This window comes from Dendropsophus ebraccatus, chromosome 12 (assembly GCF_027789765.1).
Source record: "Dendropsophus ebraccatus isolate aDenEbr1 chromosome 12, aDenEbr1.pat, whole genome shotgun sequence".
Taxonomy (NCBI): domain Eukaryota; kingdom Metazoa; phylum Chordata; class Amphibia; order Anura; family Hylidae; genus Dendropsophus; species Dendropsophus ebraccatus.
The window spans coordinates 72,046,521-72,071,436 of record NC_091465.1 but is presented as its reverse complement, the minus strand read 5'-3'; the positions used below and the strand labels follow the sequence as shown (position 1 = coordinate 72,071,436).

Sequence of the window (24,916 nt, the reverse complement as noted above, 5' to 3'; positions counted from 1 at the left end):
TTTCGACATAACCTCATCGGTGGGGTGTGCCAGCGCTGTCAACAGCCCTTTTGTTATCCCATGCTCTGCCTTTTCCAGGTGAAGCAGCCAGGTGATAGATTTAAAGTTTCTCATTTCCTGCCCTGCTACATGAGGTCACATGACTATGACCCGAGGCAATTCGTTGGGGCGATGAATTTTTCAAAGCAGCCATTTAAATGTCCTGTTTTTCTGCCTCTCCTCCGGAAGGTGTGGAGTCATCGGCTGTGCGCGACGAGAATTTATTTTTAATTGTTTTACCTGAAACAAGATTCCGGGCCGTGCACATTTCTTGTGTTTTAGGCCACGACCTACTGTACATTGTTTACAGAAATGGAAGCTGATATGTTCCACGTGACGCGATCTCTATAAATTCTAGATTTAATCTGAACATACCGCAGTAACAACGTATATATAATTGGTGTATTATTACAGGAAACGCTTAAGTATGAAAATCATGTCCCATCCCTTACTAGCCAAACCAGTCTCCTCCGAAAGAATAAAAACCTCATCTGTAGCTGTTTAGGGTTTGCTATGGGGTTGGCTAGGGAGATACTCATTGAAGAGACTTTGTGTTTGTATGGAGAATTATTTTCCAGTTCTGCTCCATTGGAAAAGTCAACCAGAAGTCTATTTCGACAAAGCCAAGAACCCTGAAACAGTTATCTGCCGTTTGGTCTTGATGTTGGCAGAGACTCTGGTTTGGCTAATATAAGAATTGGAGGACACTTCCCCCCCCCCCCCCCCCCCCCCCCCCTCCCTCCATGGACTACTTGGGAACACTAAACTGGGATTTGGAGTCTTAAAGGCCATGTAGTGCTCCAGTAAGAGGAAAAAATATGCAAAGTAGCCTCCTCCCAGGAGAAAGACACTTGGTCTGTAGTGCCACCTGTTGGAGGCAGCGTCCCTAAAGGAGATTCTGGCCTGGATAATAATCCCCAGTATAATTTTCAGACTCCTTAAAGGGTCAAGCTAGACTTGAAGGGAAGTTACCTCCAATAGAGGGCAAAAGAAGGATGAAAGTATTAACATGTTCTCAACATCCCCGGTCAAGCACTGCTGCTGGTATCCCACAGCTCTGGTTCCCGGTTGCTTGCTGTTAGGAGGGGGTACCTGGGACATGACATGCCAGGCACCCTCAGCCAGCCAGCGGCCAAAGCGGAGGCCTGACATGTCACGTCTCAGGTCCCCACTGAGGGGGGCTGGGACTGGGGAACCGGAGCTGTGGGATACCGGCATCAGTGCTGGAGTGGGGGAGGTGAGGGCATGTTACTACTTTTCATCCTCCCCGGCCAAAAATCACCCCAGTCCAGAGTTCTCCTTAAATTAGGATTCACGCTTTTTTGTTTAGTGACCTAAATCCTTGACTATTATATTGCTCTACATATAATGAACTATTTCTGGATAATGCCTATTAGAAGCTGGTAAATCTGGGTAACTGCAGTAGAAGTAGGAGTCCTAGCCGGGTTTTGGTGCATGATTATGTTCAGAGGCCCCTCAGCCACATAAGTAGACACATCAGTATTATAAATGGTGGTGGTGACTTGGTACAGACTGTCCAGGTTACACAAATGGTATGGAAGTACTGGTTATAGGGGTGCATGCCTGCATCTATATTCCAGCACGTCCGCAGGTTAAGTAATCCAAACTGGGCGTGAAAATGTACCCGTAATGTATTTACTATGGCCAGCTCACATTCAGAGGAGCTTTGCTGTTCCTCTCATCCTCTCTTCTCTATCGATATTATCCTGTGATGTATCTCTGACATGCTTTAACTATAATGGTAGGCTTTCATCATCTCTACAATTGCAGCATTTAATTCGCTCCATGACAGCAATACGCAGGAAGGAGAGAGCTGTCATTTTTGCGGAAAAGTTTTCCTGGTATTGCAGAGAGTACCCAGAGCAAAGGTGTCAAACTGCGGCCCTCCGGCTGTTGGGTATCTACAATTCCTATCGTGCCTGGACAGCCAAAGCATGATGGGAATTGTAGTTCAGAACAGCCGGAAGGCCACGAGTTTGACACCCCTGGTCTAGAGCTAAGCAGAGTTGGAATCCCAGAACTGCCTTTTTGTTTTTTCTTTTCATCTTTATCCATAGGCAATCGGTTCTGCAAATAAACCTCCTTACTATATTACTATATTGACTTACCATTTTTGTTGTGAGAACACTTGTCAGCGTTCACACTGTTAAAAAAAAAAAAAATATATATATATATATATATATATATATATATATATATATATATAGCAAAAAGATTTTAGTATTTAGTTGCTGTTTTTATAGTTCGCTGTCAAAGTCTGTTCCTTTTATATTGTTTATAGTAGCATTTTGTTGTTTACATCCCATTCTTCCAAACCATAAAGCAAATAACGTATCCTTTGTGTAACAATAAGCAGGAAGCCATAGCCTTCTTGATCCAGCCCGACAAGCATCCTGCTCTTGTTTTTCAATTACTAGGGACTTCTTTTGATCACCGTGAAGAAGAGGCCAGTATAGAAAAAGGCGAGTTAGCAATCAACAGGCAGGCATTGTGCTCTGATTCAGCTCTCCGGCTGACACTGCAAGCGCCAGGCTGCTCTGGGAATATCGGGTGGGGGGAGGGGATCATACAAGATGGAGATTTCGAGCAACCAGCATCCAGCAACATGTTCCCTACATTCATGCCTATTGAAGCAACTAGGTCAATTATTAACATGAGTACACGACGCAGCTGCGCTCCAATCATTCTCTCTCCTTCCCTACAATGAATGGCTTTTGTATTTCTCTTTCTAATCTGTGCGCTGTTTACAGACTCTGCAACGGGGGCTATTTTTGGACTTGGCCTTCATTTGTTGCCCAGGCCATTGTGATAGGAAGTAGTTGCAAAACACCGAGCTATCATGGAAATTCAAGCATAATGGAATCTCCTAATATTTTAATTTTGTATTCATTTGTCCAAAAATGAGTTGAGATATAGACTTCAGACATGGGGGTCTTTTGTGTATAGGGTCAAGGGATTGACCTCTCATCTTTTAGGGTTGGTTCCATAGAACCACATGAGGTGTTGTGTGTGGGTTTTTTTTTGTTTTTTTTTTTGGCTGTACTTTTAAGATGTAGATGTTAAGACTTCGAAAACCAGATAAAACTATAGACCTCTCGAAATTCAGAAAATTTTTGGCATTTTCTTTTTCTTGTCCGTTACTCTGATGCCTTCTAACGTAGCATGTTTTATTGTTACCATGACACCAGAGCTCCTTGATGTTTTTCTTCTGTTCTTTCGATGTCCAGATACTCCCATTTCCTAGTCATCTTCTGTTTTTACAAATATAATTTTTCTCCATCGCTGCCAAAAACCTGTTTCCTCTACAGGTGAAATGAATTCCCCCCGGTGTCCATTTCTTTTCATGTTAACTCTTAGTCACAGCAACCAGTTAACCCCTTTCAATTTGCCTAGCTGGTTGCTGCGGGTACATGATTAAACCATTTTAAATTTTGTGCTTATTCTTACAAAAAAATAAATTAAATATGGTGGAAGACCCTAAAAAAGGATCGAATGGGATATAGATATAACAGATTGCCAGAAGCTTAGCTAAGGGAGGGGGTATGCAGATCTAGTGCTTTGCCATATGTATTTCATTTTTCATTCAGGGTCATGGCCCATTGAATGCAAAAATAAGACTTAAAAAAAAATTACCTTGGTTACCCACCTATAGCGTTGCATATGCTCAATACGATCCTAGCAATAGATGTTATATTGGAGCATTGTAAGCAATTCCGTAAGTGTGTGCAGAATATTCGCTCCCTCTTTCAGTCAGTATCATGGGCAGCAGGGAGGTGATGTTGCCATCAGTCCCTGCACTACAGTGATTGCTAGAAGGAGAACCTGCCACGTTGCGCTCTGCCTGCAATCAATTACCATTAGTTGCTGAAGTGCCAGGAGGGGTGGGAAATGTGAGTAAGTAGTGGGACACAAGCGGGGAATCCTATTTTTTTTCACCTTAAGGGTGATGACGCTTCTGATAAGGGTCTCCATTTAAGCTCCGGTAAAAGAAAAAATTGACCGGGTCAAATTGTAATGTTGGGAACTATTAATGTGTGATTTTCCAGTATTCCTCTGGCCCCGGATTTCTGTTCATATGAATAAGTTATATATTCCAGCACAGGGATAGATAGTGCTGAGGGCTTCAAAGTTTCCAGCTGAAGAAGACATTACTGTGAAAAAAAAAAAAAAAAAAAGAGAACCTTTAGTAACCTTATCACTGAAGGATGTTCTAGAATTTATTATAATTATGATACATCCTACAGTCATGCTGTAAATACTACTACACTCTGTGGGAACTGGAGGAGATCCAAGGTCATAGGCTTACTATTTGTTATCTATGTTCTCAGTGGAGAGAGAACTGCTGCTAAAGTCCTCTGGCATAATATTTCCCAAGAACAAATGGATCGGGCAGGTGAAATCCAATATGCTAGAACCTTTTCTCCCTTAACCATCATAAACGTTAATGATCCAATGGTCCTGCTAAAATCATTTAGTTGGGCATACACTTTCCTAATGTTTATAGCCAGCAGAAAAGTCTCTAGACCATATTGAGCACCAAGGGGACTAACGTGATTTCTACTCCTGTACCACTGCACTTGGCTTCGATTTAGGTCCCAACATTGAAGTAAATATTGGCGGGCCATCCACTCTGTACCTTCAGTATTAGGGTATGTGCACACTACGGAATCCTAAAGGAACATCCGTTGCGGATTCCGCAGCTCACACCTGCTCACTGACTCAGGCGGCCGCACCCATCTCCGCTGCTCCCATAGACTCCATTCTATTGTCCGCCTGAAGAATGAGCGGATTTATTTTTCAGGCAGACCGCAGAATCTGTCCAAATATAGAATGACGCCTATGGAAGCAGCGGAGAAGCGAGCGGGCGCGAGCTGCGAAATCCGCTCCGGGTGTTCCATTGGGATTCCGTAGTGTGCACATACCCTTCGATAGGAAATGTTAAAATCTTCTAGACAGAAGACCGTTAAACATTGCGCTTTTTTATTACACCCAAACTATGGTTAGAACCAGATCCACATCGGGTATAGTTTTGGGATTAATACATTGCAGATTTCTGTGCGCTATTTGGGGACCCACTGGAGTGTCCACCATTTCATCCATATCTTTTATATAGAAGCTTTTAATTTATTTATTTATTTATTTTTACTTTATGGTCTGGTAGTTTCTGTATGAATGATGAAAGGCCCAGAAATGCGTTATGCATTTCCAGGATACACAACGCCATCCAGAACACAGTGGTTAATCTATATTCCGAAAAGGTATTTTTGTGATCATATCCTTGAGCACAAACACTGCTCCCGTAGAGCCTTCTATTCATCAGCCTCAGCACATTAGATGGAACCGGTTCTTGTTTAATAATAATAATGGCGCTCATTGCTGTTCCTATGAATGAGCGCATAGCGTTATAATTACTACAAACTGTGAGTTCAGATTAAATACCGACGGTAATATTATAAGCAGAATGAGTCGTTCCACTTTTTATAGGTTGCCTCCTGTTGTACTATAATCATTCAGCTTGCCACAATGCATTAAGTCCCTGCGCTGACCTGTTAATAAAGTAATTTGGCTGAAGGTATGATTGTTTATCTATTTTAAGTAATACTTGAAGCATTGAGGAATCTAGATGGACCCTGGGTCATGAACCCCCCAAAAATATTAAACTTCAATTTTTTTTTTTTTTTTTCCTGTAAGGTTCAGTGCAGTAGGATTTGCAGGGCCCTTATTTAAGAGCATTGATAGGGTCAAGGCCATGCTGGGCACCAAACTTTGCAATTTGTATTTATTTTTTCCAAATAGATTAAATACCGACGATAATATTATAAGCATAATGAGTCAGTTGCATAATTATATAGATATAGAGAGTATGTCTGAGAAATATTTGGGTCATTCCCCCTAGAACTGCATGTTGCACATACTGAACCCCATGTTGCTAACTGGTCTCGTGCATGTACAGATTGAAAAAGTTCCATCATTCTGACGTGTTCATTATAAGGGGAGACAGATTGGGGCACTCAGTAATGCATGTCTTGATTCCTAGACCTTTCCACACTGTTTGGTTTGTGCATGGTTTCTTTAGTAGTAGATGTCTTTTAAATATACTTAATGTTGGGATTTTGGAGGGTGATAATGGACAAAAAAAAAAATGGCAGGCTACAGAAATGCTATGTTTCTCTCGTACCCAGAACACGCAATGCAGACGCAGACAAACGCAGGAGCCATCGCCGGGGGGGTAATTGGGGGGATTCTCGTCCTACTCCTTCTGGCTGCCATCATCTTCATCGTCATCAAGAGAGGAGGTCTACAGAACAAGAAGGATCGTGGAACTTACAATCCAAAGCCCAGAGTGTTTGGCACCGGCAAACCAACTGAGCAGTTCACGTACCAGGATGACGGAGAGTTGGACAAACCCCTCAAAGGTCCCGTCCCCATGAGAGACAGTGGACTAAGCCCCTCGTTGGGAGACGAGGACGATGACGAGGAGGAGGAAAGAATGAAATACAAAGTTCTTGAAGATGATGAGGAGGACGAACGATTCAACGAAGTGGGGCCCATGTTGCAACTCAGACCCCATCATCCGATTGACTCTTACCTGGATGATGACATGGAGTCTCAGACAGATGGCTCTATCATCTCCAGGACTGCTGTGTATGTGTGACCACTTTACTTGAGAATGGAATATTTACCCAGTACTAAACACCTGGACTACAGAGTGTTTTTATCCGTCCCAGTGATACGATTTGTAGAGTATGTGGAGCTCTACCCATCCTTGTCCCACCATTCACCTGGACTTTAACCTCATTTACCATGAGCCATTTGGACTGCAATGTACATATGCATTAGGATTTATCACCGTCATATAACTTTTGCTCTTCAGTCAGGTATGTGCAATCCCCTTCACACTCTCTCAAGTATATACAGCCTCCTGTACAACGTTGCCTAAGCTACAGCTCCTTCAGAAATCCTTAGAGACACTCCATAAACGGTGGTGAACAGGTAGGACCTATTCCCTTCACCTGCCCACTAGACAGCAAAGACCTTCTGCTCTTCCTCCCACACAATATCCAGGACTATAAGGACGTATGACTGTTTTAAATATGGACTTCCCTATCTTACTATCTTTGGTACCCCTCATTATTTCAGGGGACTGGGAAAGGTATAGCGGAGTCGCTTCAACCTTACACATGAACTTGTGGTGCCAGGATATAGTTGCCACTTGCAGTTTTTTTGGGGGTTATCTGCAAAGTGTGCACTGGAGATTTTTTTTTTTTCCTTTTTAAAGGGGTTTGCACTAATAATGAAAATGAAAAGATGAACTTATAAAAGGTTAATATGAAGAAAAAAATAAATGAGCCTTGAGATAATGGGGGTGGGTCTGGAGGGGTTTTATGTTTTACATTATGCTATTATTTTTTTTGTATTTCTGTAAGAAAAGAAGAGAAATTTTAATAAATATCATGTAAAAATGTCTTGTTTTTCATATATATTTTTTTTAAGAATATTATAGGAATTTTTTAAACCTATTAGAAATCTTAGGCCAAAATGAAGTCCTGGAGTCCTGCTTTGTCAGAGCCATCTTTTTATGTATATTTATGTCTGACGCTGGGTGATAACCAATGTGGTCTCTATAACTGCTCCCACAGGGGTTGTCACCCAGCTGTCCTAAGCTCTTAGTATCCCGAAATGTGGCAGTTCTATGCACATTTTTTCTAAAATCGTATGTCTGAAAGAAAGCTACAAGATGGTGACCTTGTTAGAGTGGATCTGGGACCTCATTTATTGAACCTGTCTCACAGTAAAACTGTTCTTGTTGCCCATAGCAACCACAATTTTTTTTCCTTTTAAAAGAAAAAAAAAATCGTAGTGCTTATTGGCTAAGACTGGTTGCTATGGGCAACAAGAGAAGCTTGTGCCTGACAGATTTGACAAACGCTGATTGACAGATTTGTCAAAACTAGAAAAAAAAAGTGTGGCGTTCGTTCACCGTAACAAATAAAATGTGACGACTTCTGGGCAGCTACTCCATGTTACCTTTGCACCAATATAAATAACCTCGCTGCCCCCCATTTATCAATAATTTATCAAAACTCTTTGTTGCCCATAGCAACAACAGAGCTCTGCTTTCATTTTACCAGAGCGGTTTGAGTAATGAAAGCTGGGCTCTGATTGGTTGCTATGGGCCTAAGGACCAGGCCTTTTTTTTTTTTTTTTTAAACACTTGATAAACGAGGACTATAGTGTATTTGAACCATCTGTTCCATGTAGACTGCTTTTAATAGAATGTAATCTATTGTTCCCTGTTGTCAGCCATTCACACGTACGAAGGCAGATTCTAGTTATTCTTGCATATGACCCAAAATCTTGGTGTGTATGTAAATCGACAACTATAAAGGCACAGCATTACAAATACTTAAAGGGGTCGCATATGAATAGGAAAAAATGATTTCACAAACAGCGCCACTTTTGTCCACAGATGATGTCTGGTATTGCTGCTCATTTTCAACTATTTGAACAGGACCGAGCTGCAGTACCCGATTGTAGCCTGTGGACAAGGGTGGTGCAGTTTCTGGTAAACCTAAGGACCTTTTGTCTTATTCTCATACAGGCCCTTCCATATTTAGATGCCATAGATTGGACAGGTGTGCTTTTGTGCTATGGTCCACGTGTATAGTGTTACTGCCGGAGACTCTAAATGATATTGAATTACAGGGTGGGGCTGTGACAAGCTTTCATGTCTAATGAATGACATGGCGGTTAAAATATGCAAAAGCTGCAGTAAAAGTGTAAGGAGTGCGGATGTCAAGAACATATGATTCAATTACATAAGGAATAATGTAGGATTTATAGATTCTGGTGCCACCTAGTGGACACGTTGTCACAAAAGTCAGGTGTAGTCTGATACTGAATATTTTTACATGTTGCTGCCATAAAAATAAGGGGGTGATACTTACTTACCCCAATAATCGAGAGGACCTGGCTGCTCAACCATTCACTTGCTGCAGTGGGGTCTCATCTTGCCAAGATAGTCTTGGCCAGTTATATGCTAAGCAGACATCTTGTCTCTGAATCTGAAGCGGAGAGAAGAGACAAGCAATAGAAGACAGAAAGGAGCTGTGGGGATGTTCTTTAAGCATTTTTTTTTTATGGAACATCACTTTTAAAAAAAATACTCCACAGGCCATACCCCCACCAATCACAAGAGCAGTGCTCCATCTTATCCCAAGTGAATGGACATGTCTGCACACTTGGCCCCCACTACATTCACTCTCTCCCCATGGATCAGATGTTTATCCCCCATCCTATGGATATCTGATCCTGTGATAACCCCTTTAAGGGACACCATAACAAACTGGGAACAAAATCACACTCCCCCCATGACCACCTCCAGCAGAAAATTAGTTTGGAGGATTGAAAGCATATGATCATTATGGTTCAATCTATGTCCCCTGTGTCTTTTTCCTCCTTCTTTGATGTTGAAATGTTCAGCCTGCACTTTCTCTATTAACCCCTTCCATTATGGGCAGTGATCAGTCAGTGCTGCTTCCTGTAGAGTGATGATGGTATAGCTGTAACATCCCGGCCCTGGTGCTTCTTGGGGTCTGGAGGAGACCCTATGCTCCATGAGAAGACACCAGTAGTATTAATGTAGGTTGGGCCCTGGTTTCTGACTTGGCAAAGGACCCTAGGAGATCTAACTGATACCTCAGCCCTGGAGCCTTAGGGCGCTTAAAGTATAAAGAGACCAGTGTTATAAATAGCGTGTCACCAAAAGAACTCTTTAGGGTGCGTTCACACGTACAGGATCCGCAGCAAATCAAGTCTGGCCCATCAAATCTGCTGTGGATCTATTGCGGATCTGCTGCAGACTCAAATCTGCACCATTAAATCTGCTGCAGATCTGCGGATCCTGTATGTGTGAACGCACCCTTAGGGTGCGTTCACACGTACAGGATCTGCAGCAGATTTGATGGTGCAGATTTGAAGCTGCAGATTCAAAGCAAATCAATTCTGGGCCATCAAATCTGCTGCAGATTCAAATCTGCTGCAGATCCTGTACGTGTGAACGCACCCTTAAAGGGATGAACAGCTTCCCCTTCAGGGGCCACATTCATCAAGCTATCCTTTTTTCTGAACTCCTCACAGTTCCCCCAAGCATTATTCCTCTTGCAGGTGGACAAATGGCTTCTCGCAGGTCACCAGGAAAAGCCAACACACACAAACCACTAGAGCGCCATGTGCCACCTCCTACGAGCTGCAGGGTTTTTTTTGTATTTTCCTATTGACCTTAAACACAGAAGTCATGTCGCTTAATAAATCTGTAGTTGTGGATTTTGTTGCAGACCTTCACATAGATCTAATTGCTGTGCAGAAGGGTCAGGCAATATGGCTGCCCCCATAATATACAAAATGAAAAAAAAAATAAAAATAAATAGGAACAAATTAGAAAAAAATAACCTGTTACTGTGTTGTGCTTTAATCGGTTAAAAAAAAAATCTAGTAAAATGACTGAAGATGACAAAGTTCACAATAGAGGCAATTCCATCATCTTTATTGTGTTGTATTGATCCACCGGGTAGATGCCAAATTATCCTCATACAATGGACAAAGCAAATTTATCTCTTCTCTCAGAATAAATCACTGGATCAATTATCCATTTCTTAGAGATCTACCATAGGAAACGAAGAGGGAAAAAAAAAAATCTCTGGTTCGGGCAATGGAGACCAGAAGCTATTAGCGTTTTACAGGCGTAGTTCTAAGAACCACAAATGTCACCGCTCTGTGTCCTCGGAATAAAAAATTCTGATCCATTGCAGAAACTCTTTGGATGACTGCTTGGTGCCCTCTTAATGTGGATGGTAGCTGCCAAGTATACGCTTGCTGCAGGCTACAGGCCTGGTATAGATCTTTACTTCTAGAAAAAAAAAGCCTATAATTGCTCCAATTTAGTCTAGCTCTGTTGCATGGTTGCCAAATATCTGTACGGCTCAGAATGCTCTTGCATCAGCGTCACCAAGCCTGCTTTTATTTTTGTCCCCCGCCGGTGATTGAGCTCTTGCTGGGTTTAGTGAGGATTTCATGCTTAGAAATGGCGGTTCTTGAGAGGAATTCTCTGCGGGGATCACATTTGCTTAGGAAATATAAAATTGACCTAAATGTATCAAAATTATTTGAATTATGTTTGAAGCCCGGTTAATGTTCCTTGTTTATACCTACAGTGTCACCGCGTAGAGTGGTGCAATAGAGCTATGGGGGTTGCGGCAACAGCAGGTCATCTCGGCGGTTTCACAGCTTTTACTGATGCTGCTGTCGGGGTTGTTGTTGAGTGATGTAGGTATCGGCTTCCAAACTTTTAACGTGGTCACGTACAACAAGAAAATAGCTGTTGTGTTCTAGAAACAGCGCCCCTCTTGGCTGTGGCTTACGTGTGTTATTGCAGCTTAGCCCTATCAGGAAATAGGCAAAGGTTTTGCTGTTGTCGCTATGCTTTCTTTAACCCAATGAGGCTCTGTTCAGACTTGCAAGGCATTGGGATACTTTTTTTTTTTTTCTGTACAGCAAAGCAGTCCCTATTCTTAGTAATACAGTGCTTAGTATGCAATGCTGTACATGTCAATGGGAGTCAAAGGTTGATGCATAGACACTTATGGAAGGACGTGTGCTGGGTGCAATAGATACAAGAAATTTACTGTTCTTATGAAATGTATACTGGATAACAGTTCTAGTCCTTGGACTAGGAGTTGGGGTTATGTAGATGTAGACCACACTCAAATGTGGGTGTTGGGGGATTTCACAAGGCGATCACCAGAGCAGAGGTCTCTTGTTCCCCCCCAGGTAATGGAGCAGCAGGAGCGCACAAGCTCACCCACAGCTCCATTCACTTGCCGAGAGTCAACGTTTAACTTGGGATAACCTCTAGTTCTCTTTAAAGTGAATGTACCACTAGGTACATCGCTTAAAGTTTTTTACATGAATAGACTGGGGCCAGCACAGGGATGCCAGTGCCTTTTTGTAAACCGCCACCCAGTTTCAGCGCACTACACCGTTCTATTCCTGGGCACAGTCACGGCCTGAAGCACTGGAGGTGGGCTCGTCCCCACTGTGACAAAACCCCTTCCCCTCTGTGACGCAGCTCCATCTCCAATGCTTTAGGCCGGTGCCCGGGAATAAGTGCCCCAGGCATCCCCGCACTGGTCCCGGTCTATTTATGTAAAGAAAACTTAAAGGGAACCTGTCACCCCCCGTGCCGGGGTGACAGGCTCCCGACCCCCAGTTAGAGCCCCCTATACTCACCTGATCTCGCCGAGTCTTGCTTCTGGAGATGGTCGGGTGACTGAGATCTCAGCCGCTGCAGCCCGGCGCGCGCGCTCCTCAGATGAGTCCAACGCTCATAGAGAATGACTGAGCGCTGGACTCTCATGTCATTCTCTATGGGTGTTGGACTCCTCTCTCAGCGGGCGCCGGGCTGCAGCGGCTGAGATCTCAGTCACCCGACCATCTCCAGAAGCGGGACCCGGCGGGATTAGGTGAGTATAGGGGGCTCTAACGGGGGGTCAGGAGCCTGTCACCCCGACCCGGGGGGTGACAGGTCCTTTTTAAAGCAATGTACCTGATGGAAAAACCTTAAAGGGGTTATCCAGTGCTACAAAAACATGGCCACTTTATTTCAGAGATAACACGACCGTTGTCTCCAGTTCAGGTGCGGTTTGCAATTAAGCTCCATTCAGTTCAATGGAACTGAGCAGCAAAACCCCGTCCAAGCTGGAGACAAGAGTGGGGCTGTCTCTGGAGGAAAGTGGCCATGTTTTTGTAGCGCTGGATAACCCCTTTAAGAAAACCTGTATCGTAATTTATTTTTTTTTTTTTCAAGCACTTTAAGATGGAGATATTACTCCCTTTCAGTTTTTTTTTTTTTTTATTTTGTCGCCCTCATCCTACATGATGCACATACATGCATAAAACACGTCTTTGATTATAGTCCAAGACCTAAAGGGTTTTCTGCTCTTGAAAGTGTTGCTGATGCTTGATAGGAAACCTTAACATATATTTTGCATGAAAGATTTTTTTTTTTTTTTTTTTTTTGTATGATGATTGCATTCTCTTTTTAAAGATGTAGCATAGGGGTCTCCATGGTGCAATAATGGACCAGTTAGGCTACATTTACATGTCCGTTCTGTCCGCAATTGCGGACAGAACATAGAACCTATGGTATTCAATGGCCCCGTTTACACGTCCGTACGTGTGTACGGGGCCCGCGATCCGTGACGCAAAAAAAAAATAGGACATGTAATGCGGACCGCATTTTGTGGCAAGGATCGCTACGCTAATGAAGCGACAACGAAGTACTCTGTGAAGCACGGAGCACTATAGATGCACATTCGTAGTGCCGGCCACGGTCACAGGCTGCACTACAGATGTGTGAATGTAGCCTAAGGGCCCTATTCCACCGGACGATTATCGAATCTAAACTATAATCGTTCGGTTGAAATGCAGTTAACGATTAACGACCGAACGAGAAATCGTTGATCGCTTTATAAGACCTGGACCTATTTTTATCGTTGCTCGTTCGCAAATCGTTCGCATTGAATAAGACATCGTTTGGTCGGTCGCAATAGATACAAACGCAATAGCGAAGAAAAACGATCGCAATTACGATCATAAGTAACGATTATCGTTCCATGGAAATGAGTGAACGTTTTCATGTCTTTCGCAATAGCGGTCGTTTGAGATCGTTAATCGTAGAGATCATTAATAAGAACTGTCCCCTCGAGGTTTTCACAAACTAAACCCAGATCACTGTAGGACTCTATGGAGAGCAAAGTTCAGTTTAGCCTAACAGACACAGAGGGCTGTTCCTATGTTCTGCCTCCAGTGACTGTCCCTTTAAGAGCCCATCAAATAACTTTATAAAAGTTTAATTACACATAAAACTTATTACACTTTAAACAGGAGGCAAAAGTAAGATCCGATGAGTTGGGATAAATGGCTGAGTCTCTGCTTCATAATTTACATAAATGGAGGCAAGCCGCATTACTGCCAATCCGGGTGTGAGTCAGTGTCATAGCGCTCTGCTGAAGCTGCTCTTAGGAATCCATTGTGATGAGCCACTCTGATCTCTGGGGAAACGTTGCTTTTATATGTGATAATATAAATGCTGCTCATGCATCTCTGTGGCTTGGATAAAAGCCTGAGAAAAACTGCAGCCTATATGATGAAAACGTCTTAAGAATGGGAGGCTGGTGCTGACATTCTGCTCCCCGTGAGTCACCGGCACCTCTCCTGTTCCTTGCTGATTTCTTTGATGACTAATACTGTGTATAGACGTACAGGGTAGAAGCCCTAGGTGTACATTTGTAACAGTGTCTTATTTGGCATAGCTCGGTAATATTATTTCCATGGTTCTCTGTTGCAGGCGCGAAAACAATGCGACAGGAAGGGGTTAAAGGGGAACTTCAGTAAAAAAAAATTTCTCTTTCGAATCAACTGGTGTCTCAAAGTTATACAGATTTGTCAATTACTTCTATTTAAAAATCTCCAATCTTCCAGTACTGCTGTATGTCCTGCAGGAAGTAGTGTTATTATTTCCAGTCTGACACAGTGCTCTCTCCTGCCACCTCTGTCCAAAATAGTAGTAAATCCCCATAGAAAACCTCTCCTGTTCTGGAAAGTTCCTGTCAAGGACAGAGGTGGCAATAGAGAGCAGTGTGTCAGACTGGAAATAATACACCACTTCCTGCAGGATATACAGCAGCTGATAAATACAGGAAGACTTGAGATTTTTAAATAGAGACGAATTACAAATCTATATAACTTTCCAAAATAAGTTGATGTGAAAGAAATGTTGCATTTTTTTTATTCTGGAGTACCCCTTTAAATGAAGAAATGTGTGTGTTTAAATAGTCTAGTTCCTGGGAAGTTCTCTGATACAATGTAATACAATACCATATAGGTATAATGCAGCGCTATACATCGTGATAACATTGAAACAACTGACGGGTGACATGAATAACATACATTACCTGGTAACAATGGCGCCTGTCAAGAGGTGGAATACATTAGACAAGAAGTGAACAGTCGATTCTTAAAGTAGATGTGTTAGAAGCAAGAAAAATGGGCAAGTGTAAGGATCTGAACCGAAAGATCTGACAATGCTTCACTATGGTCAAATAGAATCTCATCTGTGGCGGTTCTGTCCAATGGAATGGGGATAAGAAGTGGATGTGGATAAGAAGACACTATCTCCCATTATTCTGAATAGTACTGACTATCTTGTATATAATGATGACAGGAGGCTTACTTGGCTTTGGTATAGTGGATGATATTCTCAACATCTGGATGTAGTCTTGGAACGAAACGTCTTTGGGAAACGAAGGGACCTTTTACACATACAGATAAATCGCTTAGGTGATCGTTCAGCGAACGTCAATCAATGATATTTTTTTTTTTCTTCTAAATGACAGGCATTTAGGCGAGAGGATAAAAGACGAGCTATGAAAAGTCGTTAATGCGATCGTAATTTCGTTCCTATATGTACTGTGAATGATCGTAATTGAGTTTGGATCTATATACTGTAAACAATGAGTGTCAACACTAAAAGGGCCCTTGCACACCAAGAAAATCATGTGGATAACTTGCTGCAGATTCGGTCTCTCGCCCCCCCGCTCTTGCTTTAAGTTCCACCGCACCCTCTTACGCCCAAAGAGGTGACATAGAATGGAGTCTATGGGACGGACAGAGAGTCAAGTGGAGCGCGCACGGAATCTGCAGCAATTTATCCGTGTGATTTCCATAGTGTGCAAGAGCCCTAAGACTGGAGAAAGATTAAGGGAAGTTAAGGGAGAAGTCTGGCGACAGCAGGGGCGGGGGGGGGGGGGGGGGGTGATAAGCAATGACAACTCACCTCTCCCCATGCCTTTGCAGCACTGGATTGCCGATCCAGGTTCCGGGTTGATGGACTGCCTGCTCGGTCAGTCAATGATTGGGTCAGAGGTCTAGCTAGGATTCTTGGGGTCCCATGAAGCCTGTACACCCCCCATCCCCCAGTGCACATACCCTCATGACCAGGCAGCCGGAGCAATCCCACGGCGTTTCATTTTTCCAGCGCACAAGTCACTGGTGTGCCAGGAGCTGGGAGAATGGAAGGAGTAGGGACTGTGCCAGCCATTGGGTCATGTGAGTGTGCATCGGGGGAAAGGGGGGTATGTGCCAGTGGGAGCCGTAAGCTCTAGCCACCATGGTGGAAGACCATGCCACCTGCTGCACAGGCCCCATAGTAGTCACGCGGTCTGCCTCAATGGTAACTACACCACTGTGGACAGGCGTTTATTGAATGGCCTGGATGCAATATTACGAGTATGGCTAGTTGTGGCTTTCCCAGTTTTCCCAATTTTCATTAACAAGGTATCTTTATTTTCTTTCCTTTGTGATAGATGATTTGAGTTAATTTATTTTATGCTGATCAGGGATACCATATCAGTATGCAGAGTCCTACTTTCTGAAGAACTATTATCATAAAGAAGTCTACTGAGACAAGCTTTTTGAGGAAAGCTAAAAATCTTGCTAAGTTGCTAATGGGCAGATCTCAGTCTCTTCTCACCAGCCATATGCTGCTCCTCTTCGGTGCCCACCACTGGTTTAGCTTCCTGATAATTAACTGGGATATGGAATAGAATAACGGTATTTGGAGTCTAGAACAATCCTCGTAATATCACCACCATAGTTGCCAAACGCCTTAGTCACATATCTTTCTGTTCAAACTAGGATGCAGGTATTATCGGGACTTAACGGGCTCTGTGATTTTTTTTTTTTTCAATCAAACATATTATAGTCTTAGTGCTTCTTTTGGACATACTAATAATTATTTTTTGCTTGCTCTTCTTTATGGAGGAATAAGAGGAACTTAAAGGGAACCTGTCACCCCCCGTGCCGGGGTGACAGGCTCCCGACCCCCCGTTAGAGCCCCCTATACTTACCTAATCCCGCCGGGTCCCGCTTCTGGAGGTGGTCGGGTGACGGAGATCTCAGCCGCTGCAGCCCGGGGCGCGCGCTGAGAGATGAGTCCAACGCTCATAGAGAATGACGGAGCGCTGGACTCTCCTGTCATACTCTATGGGTGTTGGACTCATCTCTCAGCGCGTGCGCCGGGCTGCAGCGGCTGAGATCTCCGTCACCCGACCACCTCCAGAAGCGGGACCCGGCGGGATTAGGTAAGTATATGGGGCTCTAACGGGGGTCGGGAGCCTGTCACCCCGGCACGGGGGGTGACAGGTTCCCTTTAACTCCTCTTAAAGGTAAGAAAATCGGAACAGAATGCACGAGCCCTTCAAACACAAGAAAATTTACCTATATACTGGGGGGACACATTCTGCTGATCAGTGATGATTTATAGACTTGCATGATGATTTGGCCAAGCTCATTGTTGTTGTTTTTACTCAATAAATGCCCTATGTAAAATACCCTTAAGCTATGCCACATGTAGTTAAACAGTTAAACCAGTTAGTTGAAAATGTATTTTCATCCCATCTTTTTGGCTTTATGGTCTCCTCCAACGACCACAGACAAGACTGGTGGAGACCAAGAAGTTGAAAGGACTAGATTGGAATATCCCTTTAATGCTTTAAAGGAATGTTGCCATCTTGTAAACATGGATTCCCAGCCACCTCCGGCCTGTTTGCGGCCACCAGAGGTGACCAGAAAGCCGAAAAGCAAAAATTTGGCATTACACAATTTGTGTAACTCCAATTGGCTCAAATGGGGATTGCTCAAAGGATATTTCCCCGTGAGCTATGCTGTTTGTTACTCCATAAACTGCTTAAACAGGGGTCACATAATTTGTGCTATTCCCATTAAAGCCAATGGGTATTAGCCAATTTGTATAACTCCCATGCTTCTGTGTTTGGCTTCTAAACCATCTCTAGCAGCTGCAGACAGGCTGGAGGAGGCTGGGAAGCCATCTTTATGAAAACTTCTAAAATTGTGCAATCCTACACCTAAGAAGTACTCTTCTAATTCAAGTGGAATAGCTCTGACATGGAGGCCACATTCAGTGCCTCAAATACAACACAAGGCATTTGGTATACTACGCTATTATTTTAATTCCTGTTACTAGGCAGCTTTACCCGATCAGCGTGCAGTCGCTCCATGCCATTTGGAAGCAGTGCGCATAAGACAGCTCAACTCTGGCCTAAGACCAGTAGTCCAAAGATCAGTCAACGATTAAGATGTCTGACCCCTTTGAATACTCAACTCGATTTGGTTAAGGGATATCTATCCATTGATTTCAGCCTTACTCACCAATACCCCAACATGTAGACACATCATCAAGTCGGGTATCTGATCTGTTTAGATGTTTTCCGAATCCCCTTCAGCAACATAAACCTTTTCACATGACATTTGTATGTATGTATCTTGCTATGTAATTGGTGACCTCTAATTTTCTCAAGGGCCTTTGAACACCAATGCCCTGCAGTCTTACCATCCTATTTGGAGTAAAATATAATCCCAAATTCCATTGAGCGACTAGATTAATAAATCATCAAACTCACCGGCACCAATCTCTCATCTTCATTCACACAGCCACACCAAACACAGTCGGAGCCGGTACCACAGGTGGCATCATTGGGGGAATCATCGCCGCTATAGTCGGTATCGCGGTAGCAGCCACAGTGATAATGATCTGTCGACAACAGCGAAGGAACGAGACTGCCAAAGACGAGGAAGAGTAAGTGCAAATTGTTATCAGTTGATCATGTGTTGTTTTTTTTTTTTCTGTTTGTTCTTCAGTATTAGAAGATGTCAGATTCTTTTATTGTTCTTCTACTACTATAGTTTTCACCCAATACACTTATTTTGCTTGAGAACATTTTCTAAGGAAGTTACTTTAATTGTAGCCATTTTCCAAGAGGTGGAGAAATACTCACCAGAATAGGCAAAGTACTCGCTTGTAGGACTATGAAAGAGAACGTTTCTGAATTTATAATATTGGGATTCTGCTTTGGGTCACTGGTGGTACTGTCAGCATTGGTAAGAAGTGTCGGTACATTTAGCTGTATTGGGTTGACACGCCAAGGTGTAGTCATTGGAGAAGGTTGGTGGATCCAGAATTTGTGAGGAGAGCTAGCATACAACACCTAGATCTCACATCTATGGTGACTATTAAAGGGGTTATCCAGCGTTACAAAAACATGGCCACTTTTGCCCCTACTCTTGTCTCCAGGTCAGGTGTGGTTTGTAATTAAGCTCCATTTACTTCAATGGAACGGAGTTTCAAATCCCACCCAATCTAGAGACAAGAGCAGGGCAAAAGTGGCCATGTTTTTGTAGCACTTGATAACCCCTTTAATTTTAATGGTTAGACCAACAGTCTAAGGGCCCTATTACACAGAGTGATAATCCACTGAATCAGGCCGATTATTACTCCATGTAATGGCGCGTTTACACAGAGATTTATCTGACAGATTTTTGAAGCCAAAACCAGGAACAGACTATAAACAGAGAACAGGTCATAAAGGAAAGACTAAGATTTCTCCTCTTTTCAAATCCATTCCTGGCTTTGGCTTCCAAAATTGGTCAGATAAATCTCTCTGTGTAAATGTACCATAACAGAGACAACTATTAGCCAATGACCACGATAGTCAGCTGATCGTGTTCTTTGTTCCTCACCTAAAATCGTCAGCTGCCAACCGGGCATTGCTATGTGTAATAGCAGTGGCTGGCTGACTGTGTAAAAAACAAACTTTATACATTACCTTTCTACATTCCCGGTGTTCTTCTGCCCTCTGCTTGCATCCAGGAGCCACCGCTGCAGCTTTAGAGCAGGTCTCTAAACTGACAGGCTAGTGATTGGCTAAGTGGCCAGTCAGTTCAGAGACCGACTCTAAAACAACAGCACTGGCTCCGGGAAGTGAACAGAGTGTGGAGAGGTGATGTATACAGTTTAAGGGCAAGGGCTGCAGGGACATCGCTAACAATGTCCATGCATCCCTTGCTAAATTATGAACTTTAAAGAGAAGTCCGGCGAAAATTTTTAATAATGTATTGTATTCCCTCTCAAAAGTTATACAAATCACCAATATACACTTATTATGGGAAATGCTTATAGGGTGCTTTTTTCCCTGCACTTACTACTGCATCAAGGCATCACTTCCTGGATAACATGGTGATGTCACTTCCTGGATAACATGGTGATGTCACTTCCTGGATAACATGGTGATGTTATGACCGACTCCCAGAGCTGTGCGGGCTGTGGCTGCTGGAGAGGATAATGGCAGGGGGACACAGGGGACTGGAGGGACACTGAGCATCCCCCTGCCATCATCCTCTCCAGCAGCCACAGCCCGCACAGCTCTGGGAGTCGGTCATAACATCACCATGTTATCCAGGAAGTGACATCACCATGTTATCTAGGAAGTGACATCACCATGTTATCCAGGAAGTGACATCACCATGTTATCCAGGAAGTGACATCACCATGTTATCCAGGAAGTGAAGCCTTGGTGCAGTAGTAAGTGCAGGGAAAAAAGCACTTTATAAGCATTTCCCGTAATAAGTGTATATTGGTGATTTGTATAACTTTTGAGAGGGAATACAATACGTTATTAAAAATTTCCACCTGACTTCTCCTTTAAGTGCATAGTTGTATTCCTAGATAGTTTGCAGCCCATATACTTTATGCTCCTAAAAAATTCTATTTGCCTTATATATAGGATATCATTAGATAGCATGGCTCCATTTTATCAGCTAGAATTAATGCAAGAAATAACTGTGATAACTAGACACCAGCACAACTGGAGCACGCTCACATCTGATCATTCGGCATTTGAATACCGGTGGCTAAAGAAGTTGGAGTCCAGGAAAACATGGATACAGCCTATGGACTGTGTACTCATATAGGGCAGCATCACATCATGAAATCCACATGACATTATTGATGAGATGATTTAGAAATATATGGTTGTAAATCGAAAAAAAGCCAAGATGAGAAAGAGGTCCCAAACACACACAGCAGAAAACAGTGTAAAAAAGCCAAAACACTTTAGGGATGAGAAAGAGGTCCCATACAAACAGGAAAAAAAACTATATAAAAAGTCTCTGCCAAACAATTTCACTGATGGTACAAAAATACATAATATAAAAAGAAGAAAAAAACTGTTCCTGAGTACAGCTACAGCTATATAGTACAGAAGCCCAGTGGATGTCAAAATAGCTGAATAGAGAGGAAAAAACACCGACCCAGCGGTGCACAGGGAAGTAAGTGTGCACCTGGCACTGCTATATGGTGAGTGATAGGCACAGAACAATCTCTTGTAAGTAACTGGTTGTTCAAGTAAACAGCATGTACCGAACAAAAGGAAAAAACACTGGAAACTTTTTTTTTTCTTTCTTTTTTTCCCCCTGACAGATTAAAATGTAATGACAAACGCATCAAAGATAAAAAGAATCTCATTCTATTACTAAACCAAATGAAAGCCGGTATTAACACTTATGAATATGGGGCCTATCAGCCTATCCTAAGATATGGGTTGTAAATAACTATACATGTAAGAAATAAGCCAAGAACACGCCAATGCTTTCCAATAACAGAAACTGGAGTAATGCTGATGGTTTACATAGGTGGGGAAACACAACCATGGGTCCATCATTAGTTCATTCTTCTCTATGTCAGGGCAGCGTAGTATGGGGTCAGATCCCAATCTCCTATTAGCCAGAACAGTAAAAATATATTGGTTTTGGGCATAAGAGTGAACAGAGAATATACGGATGAGTCCATCATTTTCATGATGAGGTCACTACTCCCGTCCCCCTCAGGGGTGGATGACTGTGGGCTTCTAGGAGGACGGGCAGAGGCACCAGTCTAATAAACTAGGTTCATTCTTATAATCAGTCTGATATTTTTGTGCTATTTTGGCTAAAAGAAGAGTTCACCTGCCTCCATAGAGCAGGGATGGGGAACCTGTGGCCCTCCAGCTGATGTAAAACTACAATTCCCATGATGCCTGGACAGCCAAAATTTTGGAAATTTGTAGTTTTACAACAGCTGGAGGGCTACAGGTTCCCCATCCATGCCATAGAAGAAGGGACAAGAGAGTCCTTACTTCAGGAAGCATAGTTTGATAACAGATCTGCTTTTAGGGCACGTTCACACGGTGCCAGAGGGTAGAAGGATTTTTCTACATTTTGGAAGCACAGCTGGATATATGAAAGGTACCATGTGTCTCCTTGACCTGACAACTATCTCAACTTTATTCAGTAGCTCCATAGAGAATGAATGGCACCATAATCCCCACGCCAGCGCCAGTCTATTCATGTAAAAAACAAAAAAGCAAGGTACTGGTACATTCCTGGATTGAGTCTATGTTGGACATTATGTAGCCATTAGAGATGAGCGAACGTCAAGCATGCTCGAGTCGATCCGAACCAGAACTTTCTGCATTTGATTAGCGGTGGCTGCTGAAGTTGGATAAAGCCCTAAGGCTATGTGGAAATCATGGATATAGTCATTGGCTGTATCCATGTTTTCCAGACAACCTTAGAGCTTTATCCAAGTTCAGCAGCCCCCGCTAATCAAATACCGAACGTTCGGGTTCGGATCGACTCGAACCCGGTTCGCTCATCTCTAGTAGCCATGGATAAGAAGTAACGATTTTTTTTTTCATCCTTGGTAAAACATGACTCTTATGTGACTCATTTCTTGCTTGGTCTTGGCTAGTTTCTTCATTTGGGACTCAAGGAGGAGTAATTCCTTCTCAGATGCTTCATCTGGTCATATGGGACCTTGTTCCCCGACCTCCTGTAATGGCAGCTATGGTCAGCCAGCAGGCCCTTAGCATCAGCCCACTTATACAATGTCTAAGGATGTATTTGAGTGTATTTAATTATAATAATAATAAAAATCCAAATCAAGAAACACTCTCTCGGTCTACGCTAGGTTAGTAAGTAAAAATTCAGACCCCAGGTGTTTGTTCTAAGTCCTTGAACAAAATCCAACAATCCATTTTCTTTTCCAATAATTTCCTTGTATTTTTTCATACCAAAGAAGAGAGAAGGGAAAAGGACCATAAAGTAACTTGTCATCACTAGGTATAACACCGCACATACACTAAAGCAGTGATTCTAGAATATTGGAAGATGTGATTAATGATAAAATCTTTGATTATTAGGCCTAATTTTATTTATAGACAAACGTAATGTGTTACAGGGGTTATCCAGGATTAGAAAAAACACAGCAGCTTTCTTTCAAAAACAGCGCCACCCCCTGTTCTCAGGTTGTGTGTGGTGTTACAGTTTATTTCCATTCACATTAAAGAGGAGCTATCAGCAGGTTAGATGACTCTAACCCTGTTGTGCAAAATATGCCGAGGATTAAGGTATGTCTCTTATCTTCATCCTCACGCTGTTTTGGTGCAGTAACCATATTTTCCAGCATATAAGACGACTTTTGAACCCCAGAAAATCTGCTCAAAAGTCGGGGGCATTTTATACGCCAGATATCAGTCACCGCATATGGTGGGGGGGAGCTCAAAAAATGGCTTGGTCTCATCCCCGCCATATGGGGTGATCGTTACTAGCGCCACTGCCTGCTTAGCAAACCCCCCCTCCCCCGAAAACAAAACAAAACATGAACTCACCTGTTTCCTGTTCCCAGCAGCTCCTCTCCTGGCACCCGTGTGTCTCCTTTATCATCTTCCTGGCGCAGGAAGTACAGAGACAATACCTGCGTCGTAAGCCCCCGAAGCCTGTCATTCACCGAAGCTCTCCTGGCAGCTGAGCGTCTCCTTGGAGATGCTCGGAGACACACAGCTATCGGAAGGGTTTCGGGTGAATGACAGGCTTCGTCTTAAACACCCAGTCATCTTATATGCAGAAAAATACAGTAGTCGCTTGCTCCTTGGTCAAGTAACACCATTGGGAGCACTGGGGCAACATTAGGAGCAGAGATTAGCGAACCTGGAGCATGCTCGAGTCCATCCGAACCCGAACTTTCGGCATTTGATTAGCGGTGGCTGCTGAACTTGGATAAAGCCCTAAGGCTATGTGGGAAACATGGATATAGTCATTGGCTGTATCCATGTTTTCCAGACAACCTTAGAGCTTTATCCAAGTTCAGCAGCCCCAGCTAATCAAATGCCGAACGTTCGGGTTCGGATGGACTCAAACCCTAACCCGGTTCGCTCATCTCTAGTTAGGAGCACTGCCCGCCCCGGCCAACCCAACCCTTTTCAATGATAACTAATGGAGGGGGTGGCCGGGATGGATCGGCGATATGGGGGCAATGCTCAAAACGGTGCCCAGTGCTCTTAACAGTCTTATTGGACCGTTGAGCAAATGACTAACGGAAGGGCGCCGAAGATGAAGGCTAGAGACATACCTTCATCCTTGGCATCTCCTGCACAATAGGGGGCTATCAGCAGGCTAGATAGTTCCCCTTTAATGGAACTGAGCTGCAATACCGCACCCAAACTGAGGACAGGAGAGGTGCTGTTTCTAGGAGAAAACTGTCATGTTTTTCCAAGCTTGGAGAACCCCTTTACAAAGGTATTAGCTTGTACTTGTCAAACAGGGTAGAGATGGTCCATTTCACAGCAACCAATATGCCACTTATGCAGTGAAATTGTGTTACCTATAATTTCACTACTAACTGTGTGAGAACTCCATTTATCTATGTAATATGTTGAATACGGGAAGAAACCCAATGTCCCTTTGGGAAAGACTGAATAAACATCAGCCTAATATTTCCCTTAGATAGAAAAAACAAATTGTATCCAGGCATTTCCTATAATATCAAGATAAGGCCCCCGGGGGCTGGAAGGCTTCTCCTCCTGAGTTATTGAAAAAAGGACAAAGAGGTCGAATTCCGAGCGCA

The 24,916-nt window shown here is 43.2% G+C and overlaps 1 protein-coding gene across 2 annotated transcripts in view; it reads left to right on the top strand.

Moving 5' to 3' along the window:
- The window catches only part of NECTIN2 (nectin cell adhesion molecule 2), a 66,184-nt gene that overhangs the window by 30,012 nt on the left and 11,256 nt on the right, over positions 1-24,916 (top strand). Inside the window, exon 6 of one of the 2 annotated variants that reach the window (XM_069947531.1) lies at positions 18,631-18,775. In XM_069947531.1, coding sequence (XP_069803632.1) covers positions 18,631-18,775 — 145 coding nt within the window. Of the gene's footprint in view, positions 1-6,242; positions 7,527-18,630; positions 18,776-24,916 lie in introns of those variants that run through there. The other variant, XM_069947530.1, reaches the window with a different exon arrangement.